The sequence below is a fragment of the Dreissena polymorpha genome, chromosome 1, assembly GCF_020536995.1.
Source record: "Dreissena polymorpha isolate Duluth1 chromosome 1, UMN_Dpol_1.0, whole genome shotgun sequence".
In the NCBI taxonomy this organism is placed as follows: Eukaryota; Metazoa; Mollusca; class Bivalvia; order Myida; family Dreissenidae; genus Dreissena; species Dreissena polymorpha.
In genome coordinates, this window is record NC_068355.1 from 86,836,373 (window position 1) to 86,859,586 (window position 23,214).

The 23,214-nt window shown below is 38.1% G+C and overlaps 1 protein-coding gene across 1 annotated transcript in view; it reads right to left on the reverse strand.

Annotated features, from left to right (window-relative positions):
• The window catches only part of LOC127839073 (uncharacterized), a 64,190-nt gene that overhangs the window by 17,461 nt on the left and 23,515 nt on the right, over positions 1 to 23,214 (reverse strand). Inside the window, exon 3 of the mRNA XM_052367247.1 lies at positions 2,725 to 9,920. Coding sequence (XP_052223207.1) covers positions 2,725 to 9,920 — 7,196 coding nt within the window. The remainder of the gene's footprint in view (positions 1 to 2,724; positions 9,921 to 23,214) is intronic.

Consider the following 23,214-nt stretch of genomic DNA (forward strand, 5'->3'; position numbering starts at 1 on the left):
AACATTGTGATGTTAAAAACGCACTAAGTGACCCCGTGACCTTGTTTTGACCCGGCATGACCCATATTCAAACTTGCCCCAGACATAATCAAGATACAACTTCTGACCAATTTTGGTGAAGATTGAATAAAAACTACTTGAATTAGAGAGCGGACAACACGGTGAGGTTTAAAACACACTAAGTGACCCCGTGACCTAGTTTTTGACCCTGCATGGCCCATTTTCGAACTTGACCTACACATCATCTAGTTACAACTTCTGACCAAGTGTGGTGAAGATCGGATTTAAACTACTTGAAATAGAGAGCGGACACCATGCTCAATGTGTAAAACGTACTAAGTGAACCTGTGACCTAGTTTTTGATCTGGCATGGCCCATGTTCGAACTTGGCCTTCAAATCATCTAGATACAACTTCTGACCAAGTTTGGTGAAGATCGGATGAAAACTACTTGAATTAGAGAGCGGACAACATGCTGAATGTTTAAAACGCACCAAGTGACCCCATGACCTAGTTTTTGACCCGGCAAGGCCCATGTTTGAACTTAGCCTAGACATCATGTAGATACAACTTCTGACTAAGTTTGGTGAAGATCGGATAAAAACTACTTGAATAAGAGAGCGGACAACATGCTGAATGTTTAAAACGCACTAAGTGACCCAGTGACCTAGTTTTTGACCTGGCAAGGCCCATGTTCGAACTTGGCCTGAACATCATCTAGATACAACCTCTGACCAAGTTTGGTGAAGATCGGATGAAAACTACTTGAATTAGAGAGCGGACAACATGCTGAATGTTTAAAACGCACTAAGTGACCTGGTGACCTAGTTTTTGACCCAGCAAGGCCCATGTTGGAACTTGGCCTAGGCATCATCTAGATACAACTTCTGACCAAGTTTGGTGAAGATCGGATGAAAACTACTTGAAAAAGAGAGCAGACACTTAATACGGACCGACCGACAGACAAGCTCATTCCTATATACCTCCCTAAACTTCGTTTGTGGGGGTATAATAACAAAATATTTAAAATTAATTTCTGTTGATGTATAATCAATCAAGGCTTTTCAAAATATGCCTAGAACACAACATTTACAATGATTGTTAAATTCTAAATGCAAATAACCAGTGGTAGCCTGTTAAACTTGCTACCAAAGGTTCCTGGTTCAAATCCTGTTGGGAGGCAAATGTTATTGAATATCTTGAATATTAAATTGTTTTATTATACCAACTACTGTATAATAATAAAACTGATTTAATGACACTTTGGGAAAATATAAGTCTGTTATCTGGCTCTAAGTTACAAACAAGAATGAGTATGGGATCTCAAAGCTCTAGCTTAGATGGCACTGGTTAACTGAAAAGGATCCAACTTTGAAACCCTTCCCCACTCAAAAGCAAAGAAAAATGGCTAAATGCAAGCAACATAATACCAGACAAGGGACAAAATTGTCACAAAACCAGGTTTCCAAAAAAACATATTTATAACTAGAACTTTGTCACGGACGTGACATATACCCCCACATGCTGCATTGACACAGAATATTTTGCATGCTGTCTTAACAAAACAAGAGTAGCTAATTTATGGCGATTTTAAAGAATTATTATGCCATTATCATTTATGGCCATTCTGACCCTTGAACTCTTAAATTCTTTCGCATGACACACCGTCCAATGACTGTGAACAAAATTAATGTACAGTCATTTTAAAATCTCACAATGAATGACATAGTTATGGCCCGGACAAGCTCGTTTATGGCCATTTTTTACTTTTGAACTCAAAATACGAGTGGACCTTGGAGATATCGACGTAATTCTTTCGAATGACACACCACAAATGTACTAAGTAATTTAAAATCTAACAATGAATGACATAGTAATGGCCTGGACAAGATCATTTATGGCCATTTTTGACCTTTGAACTCACAGTGTGACCTTGACGTTGCAGATATCGCCGTAATTCTTTCGCATGAAAAACTGTCCAATGATGGTGAACAAATGTGCCAAATGATTTTAAAATCTCACAATGAACAACATAGTTATGGCCCAGATAAGCTCATTTATGATCATTTTTGACCTTTGAACTCAAAGTGTGACCTTGACCTTGGAGATATTGACGTAATTCTTTTGCGCAACACACCTTCCAATGATGGTGAACGAAGTGCCAAATGATTTTAAAATCTCACAATGAACGATATAGTTATGGCCCGGACAAACTCATTTATGGCCATTTTTGACGTTTGAACTCAAAGTGTGACCTTGAACTTGGAAATATCTACGTAATTCTTTTGCGCGACACACCGTCCAATGATGGTGAACAAATGTGCAGAATGATTTCAAAATCCTACAATGAACGACATAGTTATGGCCCGGACAAGCTCATTTATGGCCATTTTTAACCTTTGAACTCAAAGTGTGACCTTGACCTTGGAGATATCCACGTAATTCTTTCACGCAACACACCGTCCAATGATGTTGAACTTATGTGCCCGCCCGCCAGCCGACATTCGCCAATTTAATAACCAGTTTTTTCCTTCGGAAAACCTGGTTTAAAAGTCTACAAGTAACTTGAACGCTCTTCAGGTTTTATGCCGTTTCCTTCTCATCAGTATTGTAGCGTTGGAAATGAAGCCTTTTCAATGGTCTTAAATCTAATATGATTTTCTAAGAAACTACAAATTGCGTCCAAATGGGTATCTGAGCATTAAAGAGTTTTAAGTTCACCAACCTTTGTCCTCCTGCGCTTGTGGCCTGAATTTCTGTTTCCTGGGAGGACTCTCAGTGTCAGAATCCACTTCCAGCGGCCGTTTACGATCAGTCTTCTCACAACTAGGCTTATGATTTGCAGAATCAAAACGGCTACCACTAGCTGAACCTGGGTGTGTAGCACTTTCCTGTTCAACTTTCATTGCATTTTGCCCTAAAATACGTGGCTTGCCTCTCAGCGATTGAAGGATTTTTTCTACTTTCTGTTCAATTTCCTGATTTCCAATATATTTGTTTTTAGGTTCTTTATGAGGATGCAGACGTAATGAATGTTTTTTGAGATATCCCTTCCTGACAAATCTTTGTCGGCAGTAACAGCAAGTGTGTGGAAAGTACTTAAAGTGTGTAAATAGATGAGATTTCAACGAATGCACCCTGGCAAATGTAACATCACATTTGGGGCATTTCACACATCCTGCATTGGGGGAATTATTGCTGGAAGCACTACTGGGAGTCCCCTTACTTTTGGGAGACTTACGTTCTGTGCTTCTTATGGGAGACTTCAATTCTGTGCTACTTTTGGGTGACTTCCATTCTCTGCTACTTTTGAAAGATGTCACTTCTGTGGTCAGGTCTGCATTCTTGCTAGAATACAATACACGGTCCTGCATGTGTACGGTCTTGCAATGGTTGAACATGTTCTTGACTAGCCTGGTCTTGTAGGCACACGCAGTGCAGTGAAGCATGTCACCCTGGTGTACAGTGTTCATGTGATACTGGAGCTTGCTCAGGTTAGGGCAGTGGTATGCCAGACACAGGCAGCATTTGATCACACTAGAATGCACGTTTACCTGTTGTGGGGACTCATCATAATCATCTTTATAAACATCAGGCAAGAATTTGCTTTCATTTTTCATCTGCTTTCTCAAGAGATTGGCCACAGGGTTATCTTGCTTAATTGGCACCTTGAGAAGTTTCATTTTGCCTTTGATGGGTAATTTACGACATGTTACTCTGATCTTTGGATGCCTCTTCTGACCATGTTTTCTAATGGCCACCTTGGTTGAACTTTCAAAGGAACATTTAGAGCACTGGTAATATGGTCCGTTACATTTAGGTGAATTAGGTGATTTAAAATGACTATACATCGCAGACAGGGTCTCCTTCTTTGACCCGCAGATTTTGCATTTGTACATTGTTTTTATCTCATAAACACCGGACTTTGAAACTGTGAAGGATTCAAGTGGGGTCTGCTGGCCTGATGAATTCAGCACAAAAGTATGGCTAGAAGTATTTGACTCAACACTGGAGGCTCCCAACTTTTCCCCTCTTGACTTGTCCTCTGACGATCTCTTTCTTTCTAATTCACTGCTAGAAGAGAGTTTGGTTTCTACTACTGTAGGCTTTACTCCACTTTCTCCTAGGTCCTCAGCTTTTGTTGCATTGCTGATGCATGCACTTAGTTTTGCTTCATCAACTTCAATCACTTTAGCCGGATTTGGGTGGCAAACACGATACACATGCTTGATCACACTGTACCGGTCAGCTCTGTAGTCGCATTCACTGCACAGAAAACGTTTGAGGGGATCATTGTGAGCAGCGATGTGATTTGTCAACACCGTCAGACCCCTAGTCGCGTAGCGACACAACGGACACTTTCTAACAGTGCCAAAATTGGCTGCTTTATTTTCTTTCTTTTCTGAAGCTGGACCTTTGTTATGTAAGTCAAGCTTGTGTGTAACCTCACGCACTGGTTCAGTTTTCAGTCCATGGTCAGTTGGTCTGGTGGATTGTTGTGCTTCACTGGCTGTGACCCCAAGATCATCAGAGAAATTCTGACTGAAGATTCTGTCCTTGAATTGCACCTCCAACTCCTGTCTGCTTACTGTGGTGTAAATCAAGGGCTCCAAGTTGTGCTCCTTCTGTATGTGGCCCACCAGTAAAGTCCTTTCAATAGCACCTTCACTGCAATACCTACACTTAAAGAACACAATGTTCAAGTGGTCCAAGATATGTCTATGCAGAACAAACTTCTTGGCGATTTTTTGCTGGCAAATTCTGCATTTGAACCTTAACTCTTGCTCCACTGGTACAAAACAAGCCGACAGTGCTGAATGCAAACGGCTTTCACCCAGAATATAATAATCCTTTGAGGGGCTGCACATCTCAAATTCATGTTGTGCTGCTGCTTCCTTGACCTTTGTGACAGCTTCCTTGACCTTTGTGAAAGGGTTTACAAGTGATGCACTGCCAGGAATCTCTTGGTGCAAGGCACTCGTGTATTTCTTGCTTGGTGTTGTCACTCCTCCAAGGTTCACCACCAAAGTCGATGACTTTCTTGCAGTCTTCTTGCTTGGAGTCTGAGTGGGTCTCACAGGTTTCAACTCTGGATGCTCCTTCAAATGTTTCATGGCATTTATTCTTAAATTTGATGTAAAATGACACACCGGACACACAAATGGGTCCTTAAATACATTCCCATCAGGAATAACAATTTCTATAAGATGTTTATCCTGTTTCTCTTTTTCAGTCTTTTCATTTACTGTAGCAATTGCAAGCAGCTTATTTTCTTCTTTTGGGGTACTTGATTGCTTTTCTTCACCCAAATCTGCTGGTTGATCAATAAATTCCATTTTTCTCAATACCCGTACAGGCATTCCTGTATGATCCTTGTTAATGTGCGCAATAATAATTTCCTTCATTGTTGCCGTGAACACACAGTGCTTACATTTATAGGATATGAATTGCTTATTGGAAATGTCACCATGCCCATTCACTATGTGTTCCTTGAGATATGCTTTGTGTTTGAAATACGTGATAGGTACACAATAATGGCAATGGTACTTTTGCTTTTTAGTGCTACCCTTTTGCACTGTACTGCTAGATGAACACCTTTCATCCACTGACTGCCCATCTTTCTCTTCTGAAGTTGACAACTCACTCGGCTTCACTTTATGTACAGCGTTCTCATGCTGCACCAACTGTTCCTGTATTCTGGACATGAACTTACAGAACTTGCACGTGAAGGCTTTACACTCCACCACTTCCACCTTCAGTGAGTACATACTGGCTGGAGAGTGGGCGTCCTTACAGTGGTCATTAATGTGACTCTTCATGTTTGACTGGAAGGAACACTGCACACAACAGTAGACATTGATCTCATGGTTACCTACATGGTTCGCTGAATGTTGTTTCCATTTTTCCAGCTTGTCAAAGCCCTTTGGGCAACGATTGCATAAGAAGCGTCTATGCCGTTCTGGTTCCATCTCATGAACTGACAAATGTTGGGAATGTCTATGCTGATTGTAACTCAGGTATTCACATCCTGGGTGACGGCACAGCAAACATTTTGGACCTGTAGAATCATGAATAGCTTTCAAGACATTTGAATTTGAATTTGCCTTATCTTGCACATTCTTACATGCCACACTCTGAGAACATGATTTTGTGTTATCTTCCACATTCTTAGCTGCCAAACTCTCTGCATTCTTTTGCCTTTCTTTCATAAGAGGCTGATCTGCCTCAGGTAAACTTATTTCGTCAGACACATCTTCATTTCCAGACTCTTGTTCATGTGTTTCCATCCTTTCTGGTTCATTGGTGGTGTCAGAGTTCTGGACTTTATCTAACAAAGCTGGTATATCTATGTTTGAGGGCTCAGATGCTGTTTTATCTACATTTCCACCATCTTGGGCGGAGGCTTTCTTTGACTTTGGAACAACGTAGAAGTTTATATCCCGTTCACAACAAACCACCTGTCCAGTCACAGTTACCATCCTCATTTTGTCAGGATGACACAGTTTTATATGTTCCAGTATCACTTTCTTGTCAGCAAACTTAAAGGAACAATAAGGGCATGACACAAACTTCAGAACATTCTGTTTCAAATGATCTACAAGACTTTCAATAGTAGGAAATGCCTTATTGCAGTACGAGCACTTGATAGCCATTTCACTGCTATTATGAAGTTGTAAATGTTCCACATAGAAATGAAGTAAGTTGGTCTTGAACTTGCATAGGCGCAGCGGGCACTGGTATAGAAAAAACAGCTTACTGCTGGTGTGTGAAAACATGTGTCGCACATGGCTGTCCTCAACATAATCCTTATACCCACAGTGGCCGCAGACATAGCTATACTCATGCTCATGCTCTTTTGTTTTCAAATGCGACCTGTAGGAATTTGACGAAAGGGTCACAAACGCACAGTTTTCATAACCGCAAACATAGAAAGCATTGTGACCATTTGCTGAAATTAAATTTTCATCAAATTCTTTAATTTTCCCTGTATTTGCATTTGTTTTTGACGCAGGAGTAAGTTTAAAGCCTTCTTTCACTGCCACACATTCAGTAGGAGCAGGAATTATGGCATCCTCTAATATTTTACCTAATTCGTCTGCAGTCTGTCTGGGATCATATGTCTTCAGATTGGAGTCAATGACTTCAGCAACTGCTGATTCTGTTTCAGCCTCACTTGAGTAAGTCAAAGACTTGTTAAGTAAGTCCCTATCAACATTCTTGTCATCATCCTTGTTTTCTCCCTTTGAATCCTTTGACACACACTGCACATGTTTCTCAGGTTGAGTATTTGCATCTGAATCCCCTACCTTTTCTACTCCAATATGATCATCTGATTTAACAGGGCTTGGATTGACAGCAGTGTTGGGTAACAAGGCTTGATCCTTTGTGCCATTGTCTTGTTCAGGTTGAGGAAACTTGCCATCATTATTTGCTTGAACAACACTGCATGTTTCACCTATTATAATTGCCTCACAGTCTTCTCCCTTATCAATGTCATCATCCAACACAATTATTTCTGTAGGCTTGTCTTTAGGACTGGCTGAAGACGTCTCTGGCTCATCATCGATAATTTCAATAACTTCACCCTCTTGAGTCACAGCTTTCACTGGAACATCCAAACCACTTTTAGAATCTACTAAGGAGGTCTTTATAAGATTACACACAATTTCATTTATCAATTTGCATTTAAGAATCACATGATCTCTGATCATTTCAGGAGTACAGGTTCCGCAAGCTTTCGAAACTCCATGAAAATGCACCCATAAATGTTTCCTAAAGGTGTATTCTTCCTTAGTGAATTTCTTACAGGGTTCACAGACAAAACCCTGACCAGCTTTAAGCTTAAACAGCATTTTTTTGTAAACTGGAATAGGTAATTTTCTTGGTGCATTTGGAGATGTCAGTATGTCAGGTCTTGGATTGAGGTCACTTCTTGGTACATTTGAAGCTTTAACTATGTCAGGTCTAGGATTTGGCATTGACACACCTGCACTAAGATGCTGATCAGGTTTGTCATTGGCTGTTCCACCTGATTGTCTGTTTAAACTAGAGACTGAGAAGACTGACTTTATGAGACTTGCCTGTGACTCTGGAATCACCACTGGGTTAGCCGTAAATGCAACAGTGCTTAACGTTGCGCTGTTTAGCAGGGATACAAACTGTGGCAGATTTTGGTTGGGCATCGGCCTTATTGTTGTTGTTACGCTTGTGGGAGATTGAATAACAAACTGTGTCGGATTTGTATTGGGCACTGGCTTACTTGTTGTTGTTACACTTATGGGAGATTGAATAACAAAATGTGGCTGATTTAGATTGGGCATTGGCTTACTAGTTGTTGTTACACTTGTCGGAGGGGGAAGAAAAATAATGGGCGGTGTTGAATTTACAACAGGATTTGTCACTGGAATGCCTCCAACATGAGTTCCGGTAACTGTGCTTGGAAATACCAGGAACATGGGTTGCTGAGTGGAACCCATAGGGGCCACACTCTGTATGGATGACACTGGGGTAATGAACTGCTGGGTGCAAGTGTATTCAGTGATATGTTTTACACTGTACTGCACTTCTGGTTTTGGGTTCAGAGGAACATTGTGAACGTTAGCTGTGTTCAAGACGTTGAAAATCTTCTTTGAGACATATGTAGGCTCAATTTCTTTGGTTTTTGGATTCATTACACCAAACATGTAACTCTGATTGCCTTCCTTGCCTTTGAGAGAACTACTGGTTACTGATGGAGTACCAGAAATATTTGAGGTTGCGGACAGCAAGGCATTGTTGGTACTTGGCACATGTGGAGCAGTCTTTGCTATGGTTCGTGGGGTCAACTGGAATGCAGAATAAGGATTGGATGATGGCAACAACTTCCTCTCTGCAGGTCTCTCATTTACAGCACTGGTAACATTTTTAACAAGGCCTGGCACAACACTGTGAGCTGAAAAATAAGGGGGCGGAGGTCCACTTGGTGCCAAACTTAATACTGCAATTGTAGAAACAGAAGGTGTTCCAGTAGTTGAAGGTTGAATTGTCGATGAACTTATTAATGCAGTTGTAGTAACAGGTTTAATAGTTGATGAACTCTGCAATGCAGTTGTAGTAACAGGTTTTATTGTCGATGAACTTGTTAATGCAATTGTAGAAACAGAAGCAGTTCCAGACGATAAAGGTTTAATTGTTGATGAACTCGTCGATGCAGTTGTAGTAACAGGTTTAATAGTTGATGAACTCGTAAATGCAATAGTAGAAACAGAAGCAGTTCCAGTGGATAAAGGTTTAATTGTTGATGCACTTGATAATGCAGTTGAAGTAACAGGTTTAATTGTAGATGAACTTGCCATTGCAGTTGTAGTAACAGGTTTAATTGTCGATGAACTTGTAATTTCAATTGTAGAAACAGAAGCAGTTCCAGTAGATAGAGTTTTAATTGTTGATGCACTTGTTAACATAGTAAAAGTTGAAGTAACAGAAGCTGTTCCACTTGTGGGTGTACTGGTTAAGACTGCAACTGGAGCAACAGGCGTCTGTGGAGTCTTAAGAATATTCACTTTCCCAGTCACAATTAGCTTCTTCTTGACCATCAAATCCTCCACGTGTTGCCTGCCCTTCCTGATCCCTTTCAAACCACACCTGGCCTCCCCCAAGGCGTGGCTGGTGTTGATGTGCTGCTCGATGCGGTCCCTGCTGTTGAAGGATTGCTTGCAGGTGAGACAGATGTAAGGAGAGTCCAGGATGTGACACACCAGGTGCTCCTCAAACTCTCCTTTGCTTGTCCAGGACAGACAGCAGGTGTCACAGGAGAATCGGTCCCCAAGGTAGGAGAAACTCACCTTGTTAGCATCTAGGGTGCGCTTGAACCCTGAACATGTCACGACGTGGTTCTTGAACATTTGGATGTCATCTGTGGTCAGTTTGCAATGTGGACATCTGGAAAGGAATATATAGACACATAATGAGGATTAATGCATATGCGTGCAGTCTGCACAGGCTAATCAAGGACAACCCTTAATGTTTTTGTGGAATTTTTCGTCAACAAGAGATGCGTTTGTCGGAAACACAATGCCCCCTACTGCGCCGATTTGAAATAAAATTTCTATTTATCATTGTCCAATCAAACCGGGGGGGGGGGGGGGGGGGGGGGGGGGGGGGGGGGGAGTTGTAGATAATCAAAAATGACAATGTCAGAGTCAGACATCACTGAAAACCAAGCCCTGTGGTTTATCAAAGATATCATAGCCAGAGTTCCACATGTATGTAATGAACCCTACCATTCACAAATTAGTACAGGAAAGAAATTATAATTATATCATTTAAAACAAACCTTTGACAAATCAATCATTTGATTTAAAAATATTCAAAATAAAAAATCTGTACAATAACAGTTACTGTGAAAAGAACTTAAAATTCTTGGTAAGGAAATATATAATCTGAGATTTATAATTATGTAAATTACTTCCCTTGAAAATAATTGTCTCTAACAAATCTCTATTTTTAGTAGCAAATAATTAAAAGCCACTACCGTGACTGTAGATTCACCACTCAAAATGTGCAGGTCCATGAGATACATATGCATTCCAAATATCAAGTTGCTATGTTCAATATTGAATAATCCATGAGATACATATGCATGCCAAATATCAAGTTGCTATTTTCAATATTGAATAATTATCTCCCTTTAAAGCTTATTACTTCTTTTGGATTTGTATTTTTGACCATAGACCTTGAAGGATGACCTTGACCTTTTACCACGATGTGTTTGTCAGAAACAATGCCACCTACTGTGCGCTTTGATTTATTTAACAACAAGGGCTGTTTGTAAAACATGCATGCCCCCCATATGGGCTGTCCGTTGTAGTGGCAGCCATTGTGTGAATACGATTTTTGTCACTGTGACCTTGACCTTTGACCTAGTGACCTGAAAATCAATAGGGGTCATCTGCGGGTCACGATCAATGTACCTATGAAGTGTCATGATCCTAGGCAAAAGCGTTCTTGAGTTATCATCCAGAATCATTTTACTATTTCGAGTCACCGTGACCTTGACCTTTGACCTTGTGACCTGAAAATCAATAGGGGTCATCTGCAAGTCATGATCAATCTACCTATGAAGTTTCATGATCCTAGGCATATGCGTTCTTGAGTTATCATCCGAAAACCATTTTACTATTTCGGGTCACAGTGACCTTGACCTTTGACCTAGTGACCTCAAAATCATTAGGGGTCATCTGCGAGTCATGATCAATCTACCCATGAAGTTTCATGATCCTAGGCGTATGCGTTCTTGAGTTATCATCCGGAAACCATTTTACTATTTCGGGTCACCCTGACCTTGACCTTTGACCTAGTGACCTCAAAATCAATACGGGTCATCTGCAAGTCATGATCAATCTACCCATGAAGTTTCATGATCCTAGGCGTATGCGTTCTTGAGTTATCATTCAAAAACAATTTTACTATTTCGGGTCACCGTGACCTTGACCTTTGACCTAGTGACCTCAATATCAATAGGGGTCATCTGCAAGTCATGATCAATGTACCTATGAAGTTTCATGATCCTAGGCCCAAGCGTTCTTGAGTTATCGTCTGACAACCACCTGGTGGATTAGAGAGCGGACACGAAAAGTGTGACAAACTGACAGACAGTGCGAGAACTTTATACCCCTTTTCTTTGAAAGAGGACATAAAAAGGATTTCTCTTTAAAAAACAAACCCAGTCTAGGAGGAAAGTGTCATCAAAGATTAGCTTGTGCCATTGAGCCCTAACTTATTGTACTATTTTATAGTCTTTCTTGGAGCAATTTCTGGTGAATACAATTCAAAATATTATAAATCAGACCGTCTGTATCACCGCATGAGTATTCATCATTATAGGTTTGTTTATTAAGGAAATAAATTTAGAAACGACAAAAAATGCTGCATCCGAAAACTACAATAAAAAACAAGGGCTGTTTGTAAAACATGCATGCCCCACATATGGGTTGTCAGTTGTAGTGGCAGCCATTGTGTGAATACAGGGCCCTTGCTACACTTTGGGGGATTGGGGCCGGGGCTCTTAGAAGGTGGAATTTTGCGTCGTTTTGGGCGAAAAGGGGAATTTTAGATGATCTTTTCACCAACTATTCAACACTCATATGCAAAATTATATACCCCTCTTCTTCGAAGGGGGGCATAAAAATGTATGTGTTGTGCTCATTAAATAAAATGTACATATAGTTTGACTGCAGAAAAATGAGAATCAGTTACCTAGCAAATACGTAATTAATATATAATTTCGTTAGCATATTGCTTTACAACATTATATTGCACTGCTTTACTTTGCTAATTGATCACTGAGAATATTTCATGATAGCGGACATCTGCAACGTATCGTTGACTTATAAGATTTTTGAAAAGTAGTGAAGATTCTTAGTCAGTTACCATTCATTTCTGTGCCATCTGCTAACTAATCAGACATAAACAAGACTATTGCGAAGCAATATATGTTTCCTACCGGCTCCACCATTGTAAGAATTTATTTTATTTTATATTTTATTGCAAACCAGAATTTTCGACGTAGGAACAAAATGAAATGACGTGCATATATATGTCCATATTGCCATCTATCCATGTTTCAAGTTTCATGAAGAAATATGAAAAACTTTTTAAGTTATCGCAGGATCCAGAGAAGTGTGACAAACTGACAGACAGTAGACACACAGAGCGCAAACCATTAGTCCCCTCCGGTGAAACTGGTAGGGGACAATAAATTAAATACCGGGCAAAATCAGTACTGAGCGCAAATTTCCAGAAAGATGACGAAGCTTTAACAAATATTTTAATTTCCTTCTTAATTGATCATGCAATCAAATAAATTGTTCCCTACAATATAGAAGATAATAGAAGAGATAATATAATAGAATAGACTAATAGAAGAGAACTATTACATGTCACTACATACCAAATTTAGTAGCCCTATGCCATACGGTTATGGACAAGAAAATTTTAAAGTTTTCCAACAATAGGCCTTATAGAAGCATATGTTCAATTTTGTGACCCTTGGGGCATGGTCAAACTTGACCCCAGGGGCATAATTTGAACAAACTTGGTAGAGGACTATAAGATGTCACTACATACCAAATTTGGTAGCCCTAAGCCCAATGGTTATGGACAGAAGATTTTTAAAGTTTTCACAAAATAAGCCCTTTATAAGCATATATTCAATTTTGTGACCCCCGGGGCAGTTTCAAATTTGACCCCAGGGGCATAATTTGAACAAACTAAGAAGAGAGCTATTACATGTCACTACATACCAAATTTGGTAGCCCTATGCCATACAGTTATGGACAAGAAGATTTTTAAAGTTTTCACAAAATAGGCCTTATATAAGCATACCGTCTTTATCCTAATAAACGCTCCCCCCCAAATAAACGCGCCCCTATCGTCAAATAAAATGAAGAAGTGATCAAAATAATAGCGCCCCTATTTCTCGGCTGCTAAGGGATAAAGTAAATGCATTTTATTTTTTTATCAACAAGGTACAGTACAGCTCACGCAAAACCAACAATTTCCACGATCCGCGGAGTTTGACGACATCAAGCGGAGTCTACTCGGCATCGACCATTTGGTTGCCAAGTTGCCGCGTCTGTTCGCATCTGTTTGCCGAGACACGCCTCGGCAAGATGCCGAGGAAATTGCTGATGACGTGACACTCAGCGAACACTCTTATTAACTATAATATACCTTGGATAGAAACTGATTACAAGTTCCGAATCATAAAGTTTATTAAATGTAGATTAACTTCATTTTTGGACATAAACTATCAAAGCCAATCCCCTCCACGAAAAACAAAATTAATTTGTCTGTAGAACAATATGGGATTGTTAGCGTTGTTGTTTTCAAATTTCAACACGTATTTCACACCGTGACAGTTTTTCTGTCTTTTTAAAGGCCGCGTATAAAACAAAACCGTGCTTGCACCTAGCTGTAGGACACTGCACATGGAGGAGTGATAATTTTGTGTTTGATAAATCAATTAACAGTTTGAAGCCATTAAGAACTCATAACTGATTGTAATAATCGTATCATCCCAAGTCTCTCGAATCCCCGATACATACGTTTCAACTGTCTCAATCGCATACATGCAACTTCTCCCGTCTTTATACATTACTTGATAATCCCGCATATGCCCGATTTCCATTTTTAAAAGCAAATTCTGGTTAATGTTGACGATAAAATTGCTCATTTTCGGCATATAATTCTATTTAAGATTTGATGTGATAAGCGCCCAATCAGAACAGTTGTATTCCAACATGCGTAAATCACCAGGTGACCTGACATGGTTTGCACTCGTCGTGTACAGCTATTTTCGGCTACAAATTCTAGCTACATATACATAGTGCACGTGAATTAAATGAATTTCTTTGTTCTGATAAAAAGCGCGCGAAAATTGGCGTGGGTGTATTTATTTGTGATTAAACATTTCATAGCGGGTACAACATTGAGATAATTAATTTTAATTTCCATTAAAAGTCTCGTTGTGAATTTAAACTAAATTACCGGGGTATCTCGCGAATTACTTGGCATTAACATTTCCTCTTAATAAAATATAATTCAAACACGCTGTATCATTACCATTACGCTGTTTCAGTTCCTTCATTATTAAAACAAGTATTGTATTGTATACTGACTGCACACAAGTGTCGTGTACAGTTCATATTTGTCTGCAACGACCAATAGACAACTTAAATAGCAGCGAAATCGGGACGGCGGTATTCCCACTGAACACGCGTACAACACCAGAAGCAATGTGTCAATTTAAAATTTAGATGCACATGTACACAAGTCATTTTCTGAAAATCCATAAGAAGTGAAAGTAATCATTTAAAAAATAAACCAACATTTGATTTTATTCAAATGGTCAACATTATTTATATTTGTGACGTCTGTGTATTTTAGCTACTACAGTACAGCCAAGGCGGCACAAACATAATCCGCGGCTACGCCACGGCCAGATTATTAGTACGCGGCGGCCGAATCATGTGTTCACGCGGCGTATCGCCGTGGCACTCGGCATGGATCCGCGCAACGACGCCGAGTCTGTATTAACCTCGCATACTTTCGCGGAGTAAATCCGCCGCATATGTACGCGCCGGATCGAGTGAAAAGATATCCACCTACATGTACATGTATGTGTAGCGTAGAATTAATTACACGCAACTGTTAATGTTTCGTACTATTATCATTCTTAAATTTGTAATCCAAAACACACTTCCAAATTTTAATGCTTACGCGACCTTTGGCAAATTCTAGCGTCAAATAAACAGTGCTAAAATATCCTTTGTTTCATAAAAAGCGCGCGAAAATTATGCAGACATGTAGAACGTCATTTGGAAAGTTTGGGTGTATTTTGTGTTGTATAAATACATGAACATCACGTCAGGCGTAAATCACGTGTTCAGTGGGGAAAAAAACGCCCCGATTAGACGTTATTTCATCATCTCTATAAATAGTAACAAATGCCAAAATGTATTTCATACTTAAGGAAATATCGAGAATTTTTGTGTGTCGTAAATATTTACCAGCATTTGCTTTAAAACTGGAATATACAGGATTATCGGGTAATTAGTAGCGATATTAACTGTATAATATGAACAAAATGAAACGTGTTTATATACGCATATTCAAACAATAGTTATAATAAGCTGATAATTAACAAAACAACAAATACGTCGTCACCGTCTTGATTATTGATGTGGCTTCAAACTGCTAATTTTCTCAGCTAAAATATAATAGCAAAATCAACATGCAATTAATTTATAAATCCACCATATGCTGGAGCCTTGACCACTCGTATGTGCGAAAACATAATTACATGACCTTTTTTATGTGTGAAATACATACACTATGGGCGGGAAACAAACTTAATTGGCCAGACACATTAACTATGCTTACATGTATATGCTAATACAATCCGCGCACAATAAATTTATTATGATTTTACTTATTATTATAATAGTTCTTTCAAAATTTGTTAACTACATGTAACTAATAATTTTAAAAAGATTTTTTATTTCATGATGCGCATCGACTCGGCATCATGTAGCGGATCGCGGCATGCCTTGGCGGACAGATACGAAGTTTCGCGGCGAAATTCGACTTGCCACCGCATACTGACGCGGCTTCAACGACTGACGCGGCATCGACTCGTTTCGCCTTGCCGCCCCGGATCGCGAAATACGTTTGTTCCGCTTTGGCTGTACTGTAGATCTTATGCAAATAGATATTGTTTTTTTTATGTTTAAGGCAAGTCTTGTTTCCGAGATTTAACTGTGTAAATTTCTTCAATATGGTTACTGACCTACCTAATCATTGTTTTGACAGATGACATTCGATGGTAACTGTATGAAGTATGCAGAGAAGCTGACGAAATGTTTAAACAATCGCATATAAATAAGAATATTAAACGGGGTTTTATCTGTACCTGTTTCTTATATTTGTTAATTTGAAATTCTTTTATTTGTTAATTTGAAAATTATTCAACATTTGTTATAGTATACAATCAATATTTGTACATATTTCTCCTCGGCGAATCACCGCGTGTCACGACGAGGCGTGATTCGGCGGATCGATGCCAAGGCAGAATGATAATAGGGTGTAGTATTCTGGTAAAACTAATTGTGATAGGCCATCCTTAAAAATTCTTTTGTTTGGCATAACCCGACCGACCCACTAAAATCGGCCCGACTGACTTTTTTTTGGGTCACTTTCCGGAAAATTTTTCCATTCCGCTTTTTATCCTTTTCGGTTATTTGCGTCATTTAATTGAATGCTCTTTCAATGATATCTAGAAAAGCAATGAACAAAACGCGAACCCGTATTTATTTGAGTGGCCTATTTATTTGACATATGCATATGCGATTAATTAGACTTTAAATACAATTAAACCGCTCCTGTTTTTCTCGTATCCCTTCAATTTAAATACGCTGCTGTCGTTCAGGATAGTTTGGGAGTAAAAAAACAAATTAATTAATTAACGTTCAATTTAATTTGGCAATCGGCAGAGATGTGTAATATTGTTGCCATATAACTAATTATTTAATTATGACTCTTTAATTCAGATCAGTAAATATTCGTTAGAAAGATAAATAGTGGTCAGCTTAGAAATATTTATTGACGGGTATTGTCACGTTTTTTTTTCATTTGTTTATCTCTTTATACGACTTTGCGACCGGCCGCTATTTTGAAGGCAGACTGCGTCGGATATTAAATGTGTATTCAAATTATACATCTGCACATGAATGACCCAATATCCGATAGCTCCACCCGTTCTCACGTTTCAATCGACAACGTCATGTCATGTGTAAGCGAGCTCAATGTTGATTGGCCAGCTACCATGTGCACTTCAATAACAATAAGGTCAAGCGATGTCTAATCGGGTACAGACCGGGTTTCGTTAACTGTTCGAATTGTGAACACTTTCATTGAAACAAAGAGACAAATATAGAAAATCAGTCCAGATTAAAATGGCGGATGTTTTCAACGAAATTTTACTAGATTTTCGCATCAATATTTACGCAAATGGCTCAAATGGCGAATGACAGCGCGAGCATTGCGAACGTGTTATTATTGGAATAAATGCTTACTATTACAGGGCTCGCGCTGTCATTCGCCATTTGCAAAAATATAGCGAATTTGGCTCAAGAAAAATATAATTTGCGAATATGCTAAAATCTCTTGAAATTTCATTGAAAACATCCGCCATTTTAATCCGAATTGTTTGTTTTTTTTTAACCATTTTTCTCTTTGTTTCCATGAACGTTTTGAAGCGCATATGGTAGCTGGCCAATCAATATTGAGTTTGCTATCGGGTAATATTGGGTCATTCATGCGCAGATAATGGAATACACAGTTTATATTGTCGTCTGCCTGCAATATAACGGCCGTTGGCAAAAGTCGTATAAAAAATTAGCAAATGAAAAGAAACGTTACACTTAATAAATTATTTTTAAGCTGATCATTTTACAACTTTTTACTGTCTATCAATCTGAATTAAAGGATGATAATTAAATAATTAGTTTCATGTCGAAGATGTTACACCTTTCTGTTCTTGATTGAAATTAAAATGTTATAATTACTTTGATGTTTTTTACTCACAAATTATGCTATTGTAAAGTAATATGTCAACCAAATAGTATGTTAATTACGTATTTGCTAGGTTACTTGTTTTCATTTTCTGTAGTCAAACGATATGCACATTTTATTTCATGTGCAAAATGCGTACAATTTTTCGAACTCTCGTTTTCGGATAAAGTATTTTTCATTGTTTCTATTATATTTTCGATGTTCTTTATACAAAAAATAGACTTACAAATACACGTGCGGTGATACCGACGGTGCAGAAAAATCTTTACCAATTTCCTTTAAGGAGGCAGAAGACCTGGAGATTTATTTGATAATTACCTTTCAGTTTGGTATATGTCAGAGTTCCATGTCAGAAAAAAAATATACAAAAACAAAAAATCCCTTCCTATCTATCCACCCAAATTTACCTGGGTCGGGTTATGCCAAACAAACAATTTTTTAAGGATGGCCTATGTTTAAGATTGCTAAATGAACTTGGAATTTTTCGCAAATACCGGTAAACACATTTTAGGTGTCGGCTCATATTATACCTAAAGGGGGGTAAAATAAACGCGCCCCCTTTGTGATTTGCATTGTGCCCGGGCGCATTTATTAGGATAAAGACAGTATGTTCAATTTTGTGAACCTCGGGGCAGGGTCAAACTTGACCCCAGGGGCATAATTTGAACAAGCTTGGTAGAGGACTATAAGATGTCACTACATACCAAATTTGGTAGCCCTAGGCCCAATGGTTATGGACGAGAAGATTTTGAAAGTTTTCACAAAATAGACCCTATATAAGCATATGTTCAATTTTGTGACCCCCAGGGCAGGGTCAAACTTGACCCAAGGGGCATAATTTGAACAAACTTGGTAGAGGACTATAAGATGTCTCTACATACCAAATTTGATAGCCCTAGGCCCAATGGTTATGGACGAGAATATTTTGAAAGTTTTCACAAAATAGGCCTTATACAAACAAATTTTCAATTTTGTGACCCCCGGGGCAGGGTCAAATTTGACCCCAGGGGGATAATTTGAACAAATTTGAAAGAGGTTCACCCCAGGAACATTCCTGAGAAATTTCCTCAGCATTGGACCAGTAGTTTCTGAGAAGAATATGTTTAAAGAAAAAGTTAATTAATCTCCAGTTGTTTCCAATTGCTTGGTACATGCTGGCCGCATATGTGTCGAATGATAAGAAATAGACGTGAAACAGTAAATGTTACTCCCCTAGCACATTTTTTTTAACAATGTTCAGCCAATGCTTAATAATAATCAACAAAACTTGGATAGCAGAATGGAATAGATGTTTATGAAATACATCTTTAATTGTCATTATTATTTTGAGACTAAAAATTGAAAAAAATTCAGATCAATCGTTACATAATTCATCAGTTCCCTTGTTCAGGCCTCAAACGACTGTACGGTTAAGTTTTCTATTTTAAGTATGTCTGTGATATATTAAGCAATCATTATGGTATAAATAGAAATCTCTATTGATAATGTGTTATAATGTATTATTCAATCGTAAGATATCGCCCCACACTGCAAGAAAAACTTATGCACTAAAGACTTTGCAAACATATTTTAATAACTTGAGATATCTGCAAAAATAAAGTTCTGAATGTTGTGTTTTCATTCTTTCCAGCACGTGTGTAATCATATGTGAACCCCATTGATCCTTCGTCCTGAATAATATGTGTCCGGTATTCCAATTGAGCAAGTTTACGCCGTCCAACGCGTAATTCTGGAAACCTAGGTTCTCATGAGAACCTAGGTTCTCATGAGAACCTATGATTCCCAAATGAAAACCACGGAATTAGTATTAAAGAAGCGTAATTCTGAAAACCTAGGTTCTCATGAAAACCTAGGTTCTCATTTGAAAACTTGGGTTCTGGAAGCCATGTGAAATCTTCAAGCGAGAACCTAGGTTCTCATTCTGAGAACCTAGGTTCTCATGAGAAACCTAGTTTCTTGGGATTATGCGTCAAACCGCTTGCCATGCCATTCCATCTATCCCCAGCACTGATATTGTAAAGACAATTGCTTATGTCCACTTTATGCTTGATTTAGATTCATGGGAATCAGGTGTTGATGTAATATAAATGATTCCAGTAACATGCATCAAATTAAAGAAATCTGTTTGCAGAATTCAAACATGATTCTAGATTCCTTGACATACTCTGGATTCACCATAAACATCCAATCGGCCATTCATGAATATTTTGAAAGATGAAATCTTGGAGAACCAGTAATTTCTGAAAGCTGGTGGTCCTTTGGGTAAGTAGGTAAACAAAGTTAGTGTCAAGCCCTGTTTAATGCGAAAAATTAAGTCAAAAGGTCATTTTCGAGCACGTGGTCGTTTTTGGAATGCTCCCTGTTGCATATTAATTTTTATGTTATTAATAATTGTTACAATATATTGTCTACAATGAGGAATAATTAATAAAAGATTGATAAATTATAATATGTTTTTAATTTTTTTTTTTTTAATTAACGGGCAGGGCATGGCATTGCAAGGGAAGAACGGGGCTTCGGAAGGGCAGGGTGGGACACCCTTCCATTAAGGCCTAGCTGAAGCACTGTTTCCTGACTTTCAGCAACACCTAGCATATAAAGACAAAATGTAAGAAGGATGAATTTTTTGTAATGCAATAGATTTTAATATAATCTGACATGATGCAAATGTCGCATACATGTATCATTTATCTTTTAAATAATAATGCATCAATTTAATTAAAACTGGGATCTGTGATGCAAATATACCATTTCTCACAAAAATTGCCACTTCTCCCTATTTTTGGCTTTTGAGAGAAGTGACTTCTCCCTAAATTTTGAACCTAGCTAGATCCCTGAATTATCTATGCACTTTCATTCATTTATTTCCTTTTGTTTTAAAAAAGCAAACCCAGAGGGTCTACATGAATTATATAAGCTGATATAAGAGACATAACATGACATGTACTCCCATAATTGTTGTATATTCTGAATGTTTGTATGCATGAAGGATATTACATGCACCAGTTGTACAATGTACATGTAAAGTTGCAACCATTCAGCATTTGCCTGATTTTCTATGTAATGAGTTACGATTAAGTATCAATATCTGTGTTAACATCTTATTTTAATGTTAACTTGCTGTTGGAACAGCTACTACTGTTGAAGTCACAGTAACATTACACTAACTTGTAGAAATAAAAACATTATAACCTTTGCTGTTGCTTTCCAATTCAAAATAATGATGTAACTGCCAAACATATATCCTAAAATTAACTTTGCAGCTGCTGTTAATTCCCCATGATTAGGGAAAGCACATGTTGCATGTTCAAGTCAATTTCTTCACATGTGCAAATACATGTACCTAGGGCCAAAAAAAAATAGACCTGTCCATTTCTGGTCCCCCAACTTTGTCTCCCGAATCGGCGCCGACCATCAACTTTTTATTGGGGTCGCCAAATTTTTTTTTTTTTTTTTCGTTCATTATAGTTCAAATAAGATGTAATATCAAGCAAACAAAGCATATATATACATGTATTTCTTATTATAAGCTTAAGTAGCCTTCCAATCTAGTACCCGAAAAATAATAATAAAAAAATCCCTACCTACTGACCCTGTTTTTTGCCCCAAGGAGAACAGAAACGGACCTATTTTTTTTGTTGGCCTAGACTGTCACAGAAACGGACCTATTTTTTGTGTTGGCCTAGACTGTCACTCCTAGGTTTATTTATATAACACAACAGATTCTAATACAGTGTTTTTTTTCACTTATAGGGGAATGGTGGCGGGGCCCGTCCAAAGGGGAAAAAATGCGTCGTATTTTAGGAAAAGGGGAAAATTAAAAATTCACTTGTTTCTATGTAATGATATTTATTATATTAATACACATGTTTGTATGAATATAATATTCACAGCCGAATGTCTTAGTCCTTTTTCTTAAAATATATATCAATGATTTTTTCAACATTATTTGCAGACAGTTCAGCCTTCATGCACAGTCTCAGTTTTCTTAGCCATTTTGAGTCTAATTGGGATCTTTTAAATCGATAAAATGGCAAATTTGAGCATTTTTTATCAATAAAATGGACCAAATTGAAATCAGGGGTTGAAGAATCCACTCGACCGCTCGCATATGCGAGTGAAGTTGACGGTCGGGTGAGTAAAATTTGTTAAATACTCGACTGACCGGGCGAGTGCTGTTTTTCAAGTTGAGAAATATAAATTCAGTTCCAGAACTCCTTCCACATTGATACAAATTGCGATTTTTTTTTCAAACGAACAAAAAATACTTTAAGTACACAAAGAAACTGCACTTTCATTTTGACAATGAAAAATGACGTCACGGGCACAGTAAAATAATTCTCGAAATCGGCTGCGCTCTTTTCGTCGTTGTCAGTGCTCTTAGCTTATCGATTAAAAGTGAATAAAACTGTTAAATATATTGGTCATTCCGTGAATTATAATGTAAATATCAATAAAACAATAATACATCACTGGTTAATTATAATACTTCTTATATTTAATTAAAAATAAACAGAAAAAAAATTTAATAAACAGAATACATTGTAATTCCGAATTTCGTGATCAGAAGCCTTAAGCAAAATTTACCATATTGAAACCGTTTGTCAATCAAGCGTGTCTTTCAGTAAAAAGTGCTTCTGAAATATTAAAATGGAAAAGGGTTCTATTTTAAAATATCTGCAAGGTGGTGGCGACAGGGAACAGGAAGAATTAGAAAGGTTGTCAAAACGAGAAGCAGAAAGAATTGAGAAAAGGAAAGAGGTGCAGAAAACGTAAGGAAAGCAAATATAATCCATCAGATAATGTAGATAATTTGTTTGCAGTTTAGCGTCACTATGTTAAGTAGGTTTAGAAGGTTCTGGTTGATCATAACTATAAATATAGATATCTATTTTTTTAATGCAGGGCAAGTAGATTAAAGTGAAGGGCGAGTGGATTGTCAGGCCTACTCGCCCTGCAGGGCGAGTGGCTCTGGAAAAATTCTTCAACCCCTGGGAATGATTTTATCAACAAATACTGACACTATATAGATACATCAGGCCTTTTCTTGGCCATTTTGAAAGAAAAATGCAATTAATGTGAAAAGTCCACTGATTTGGGA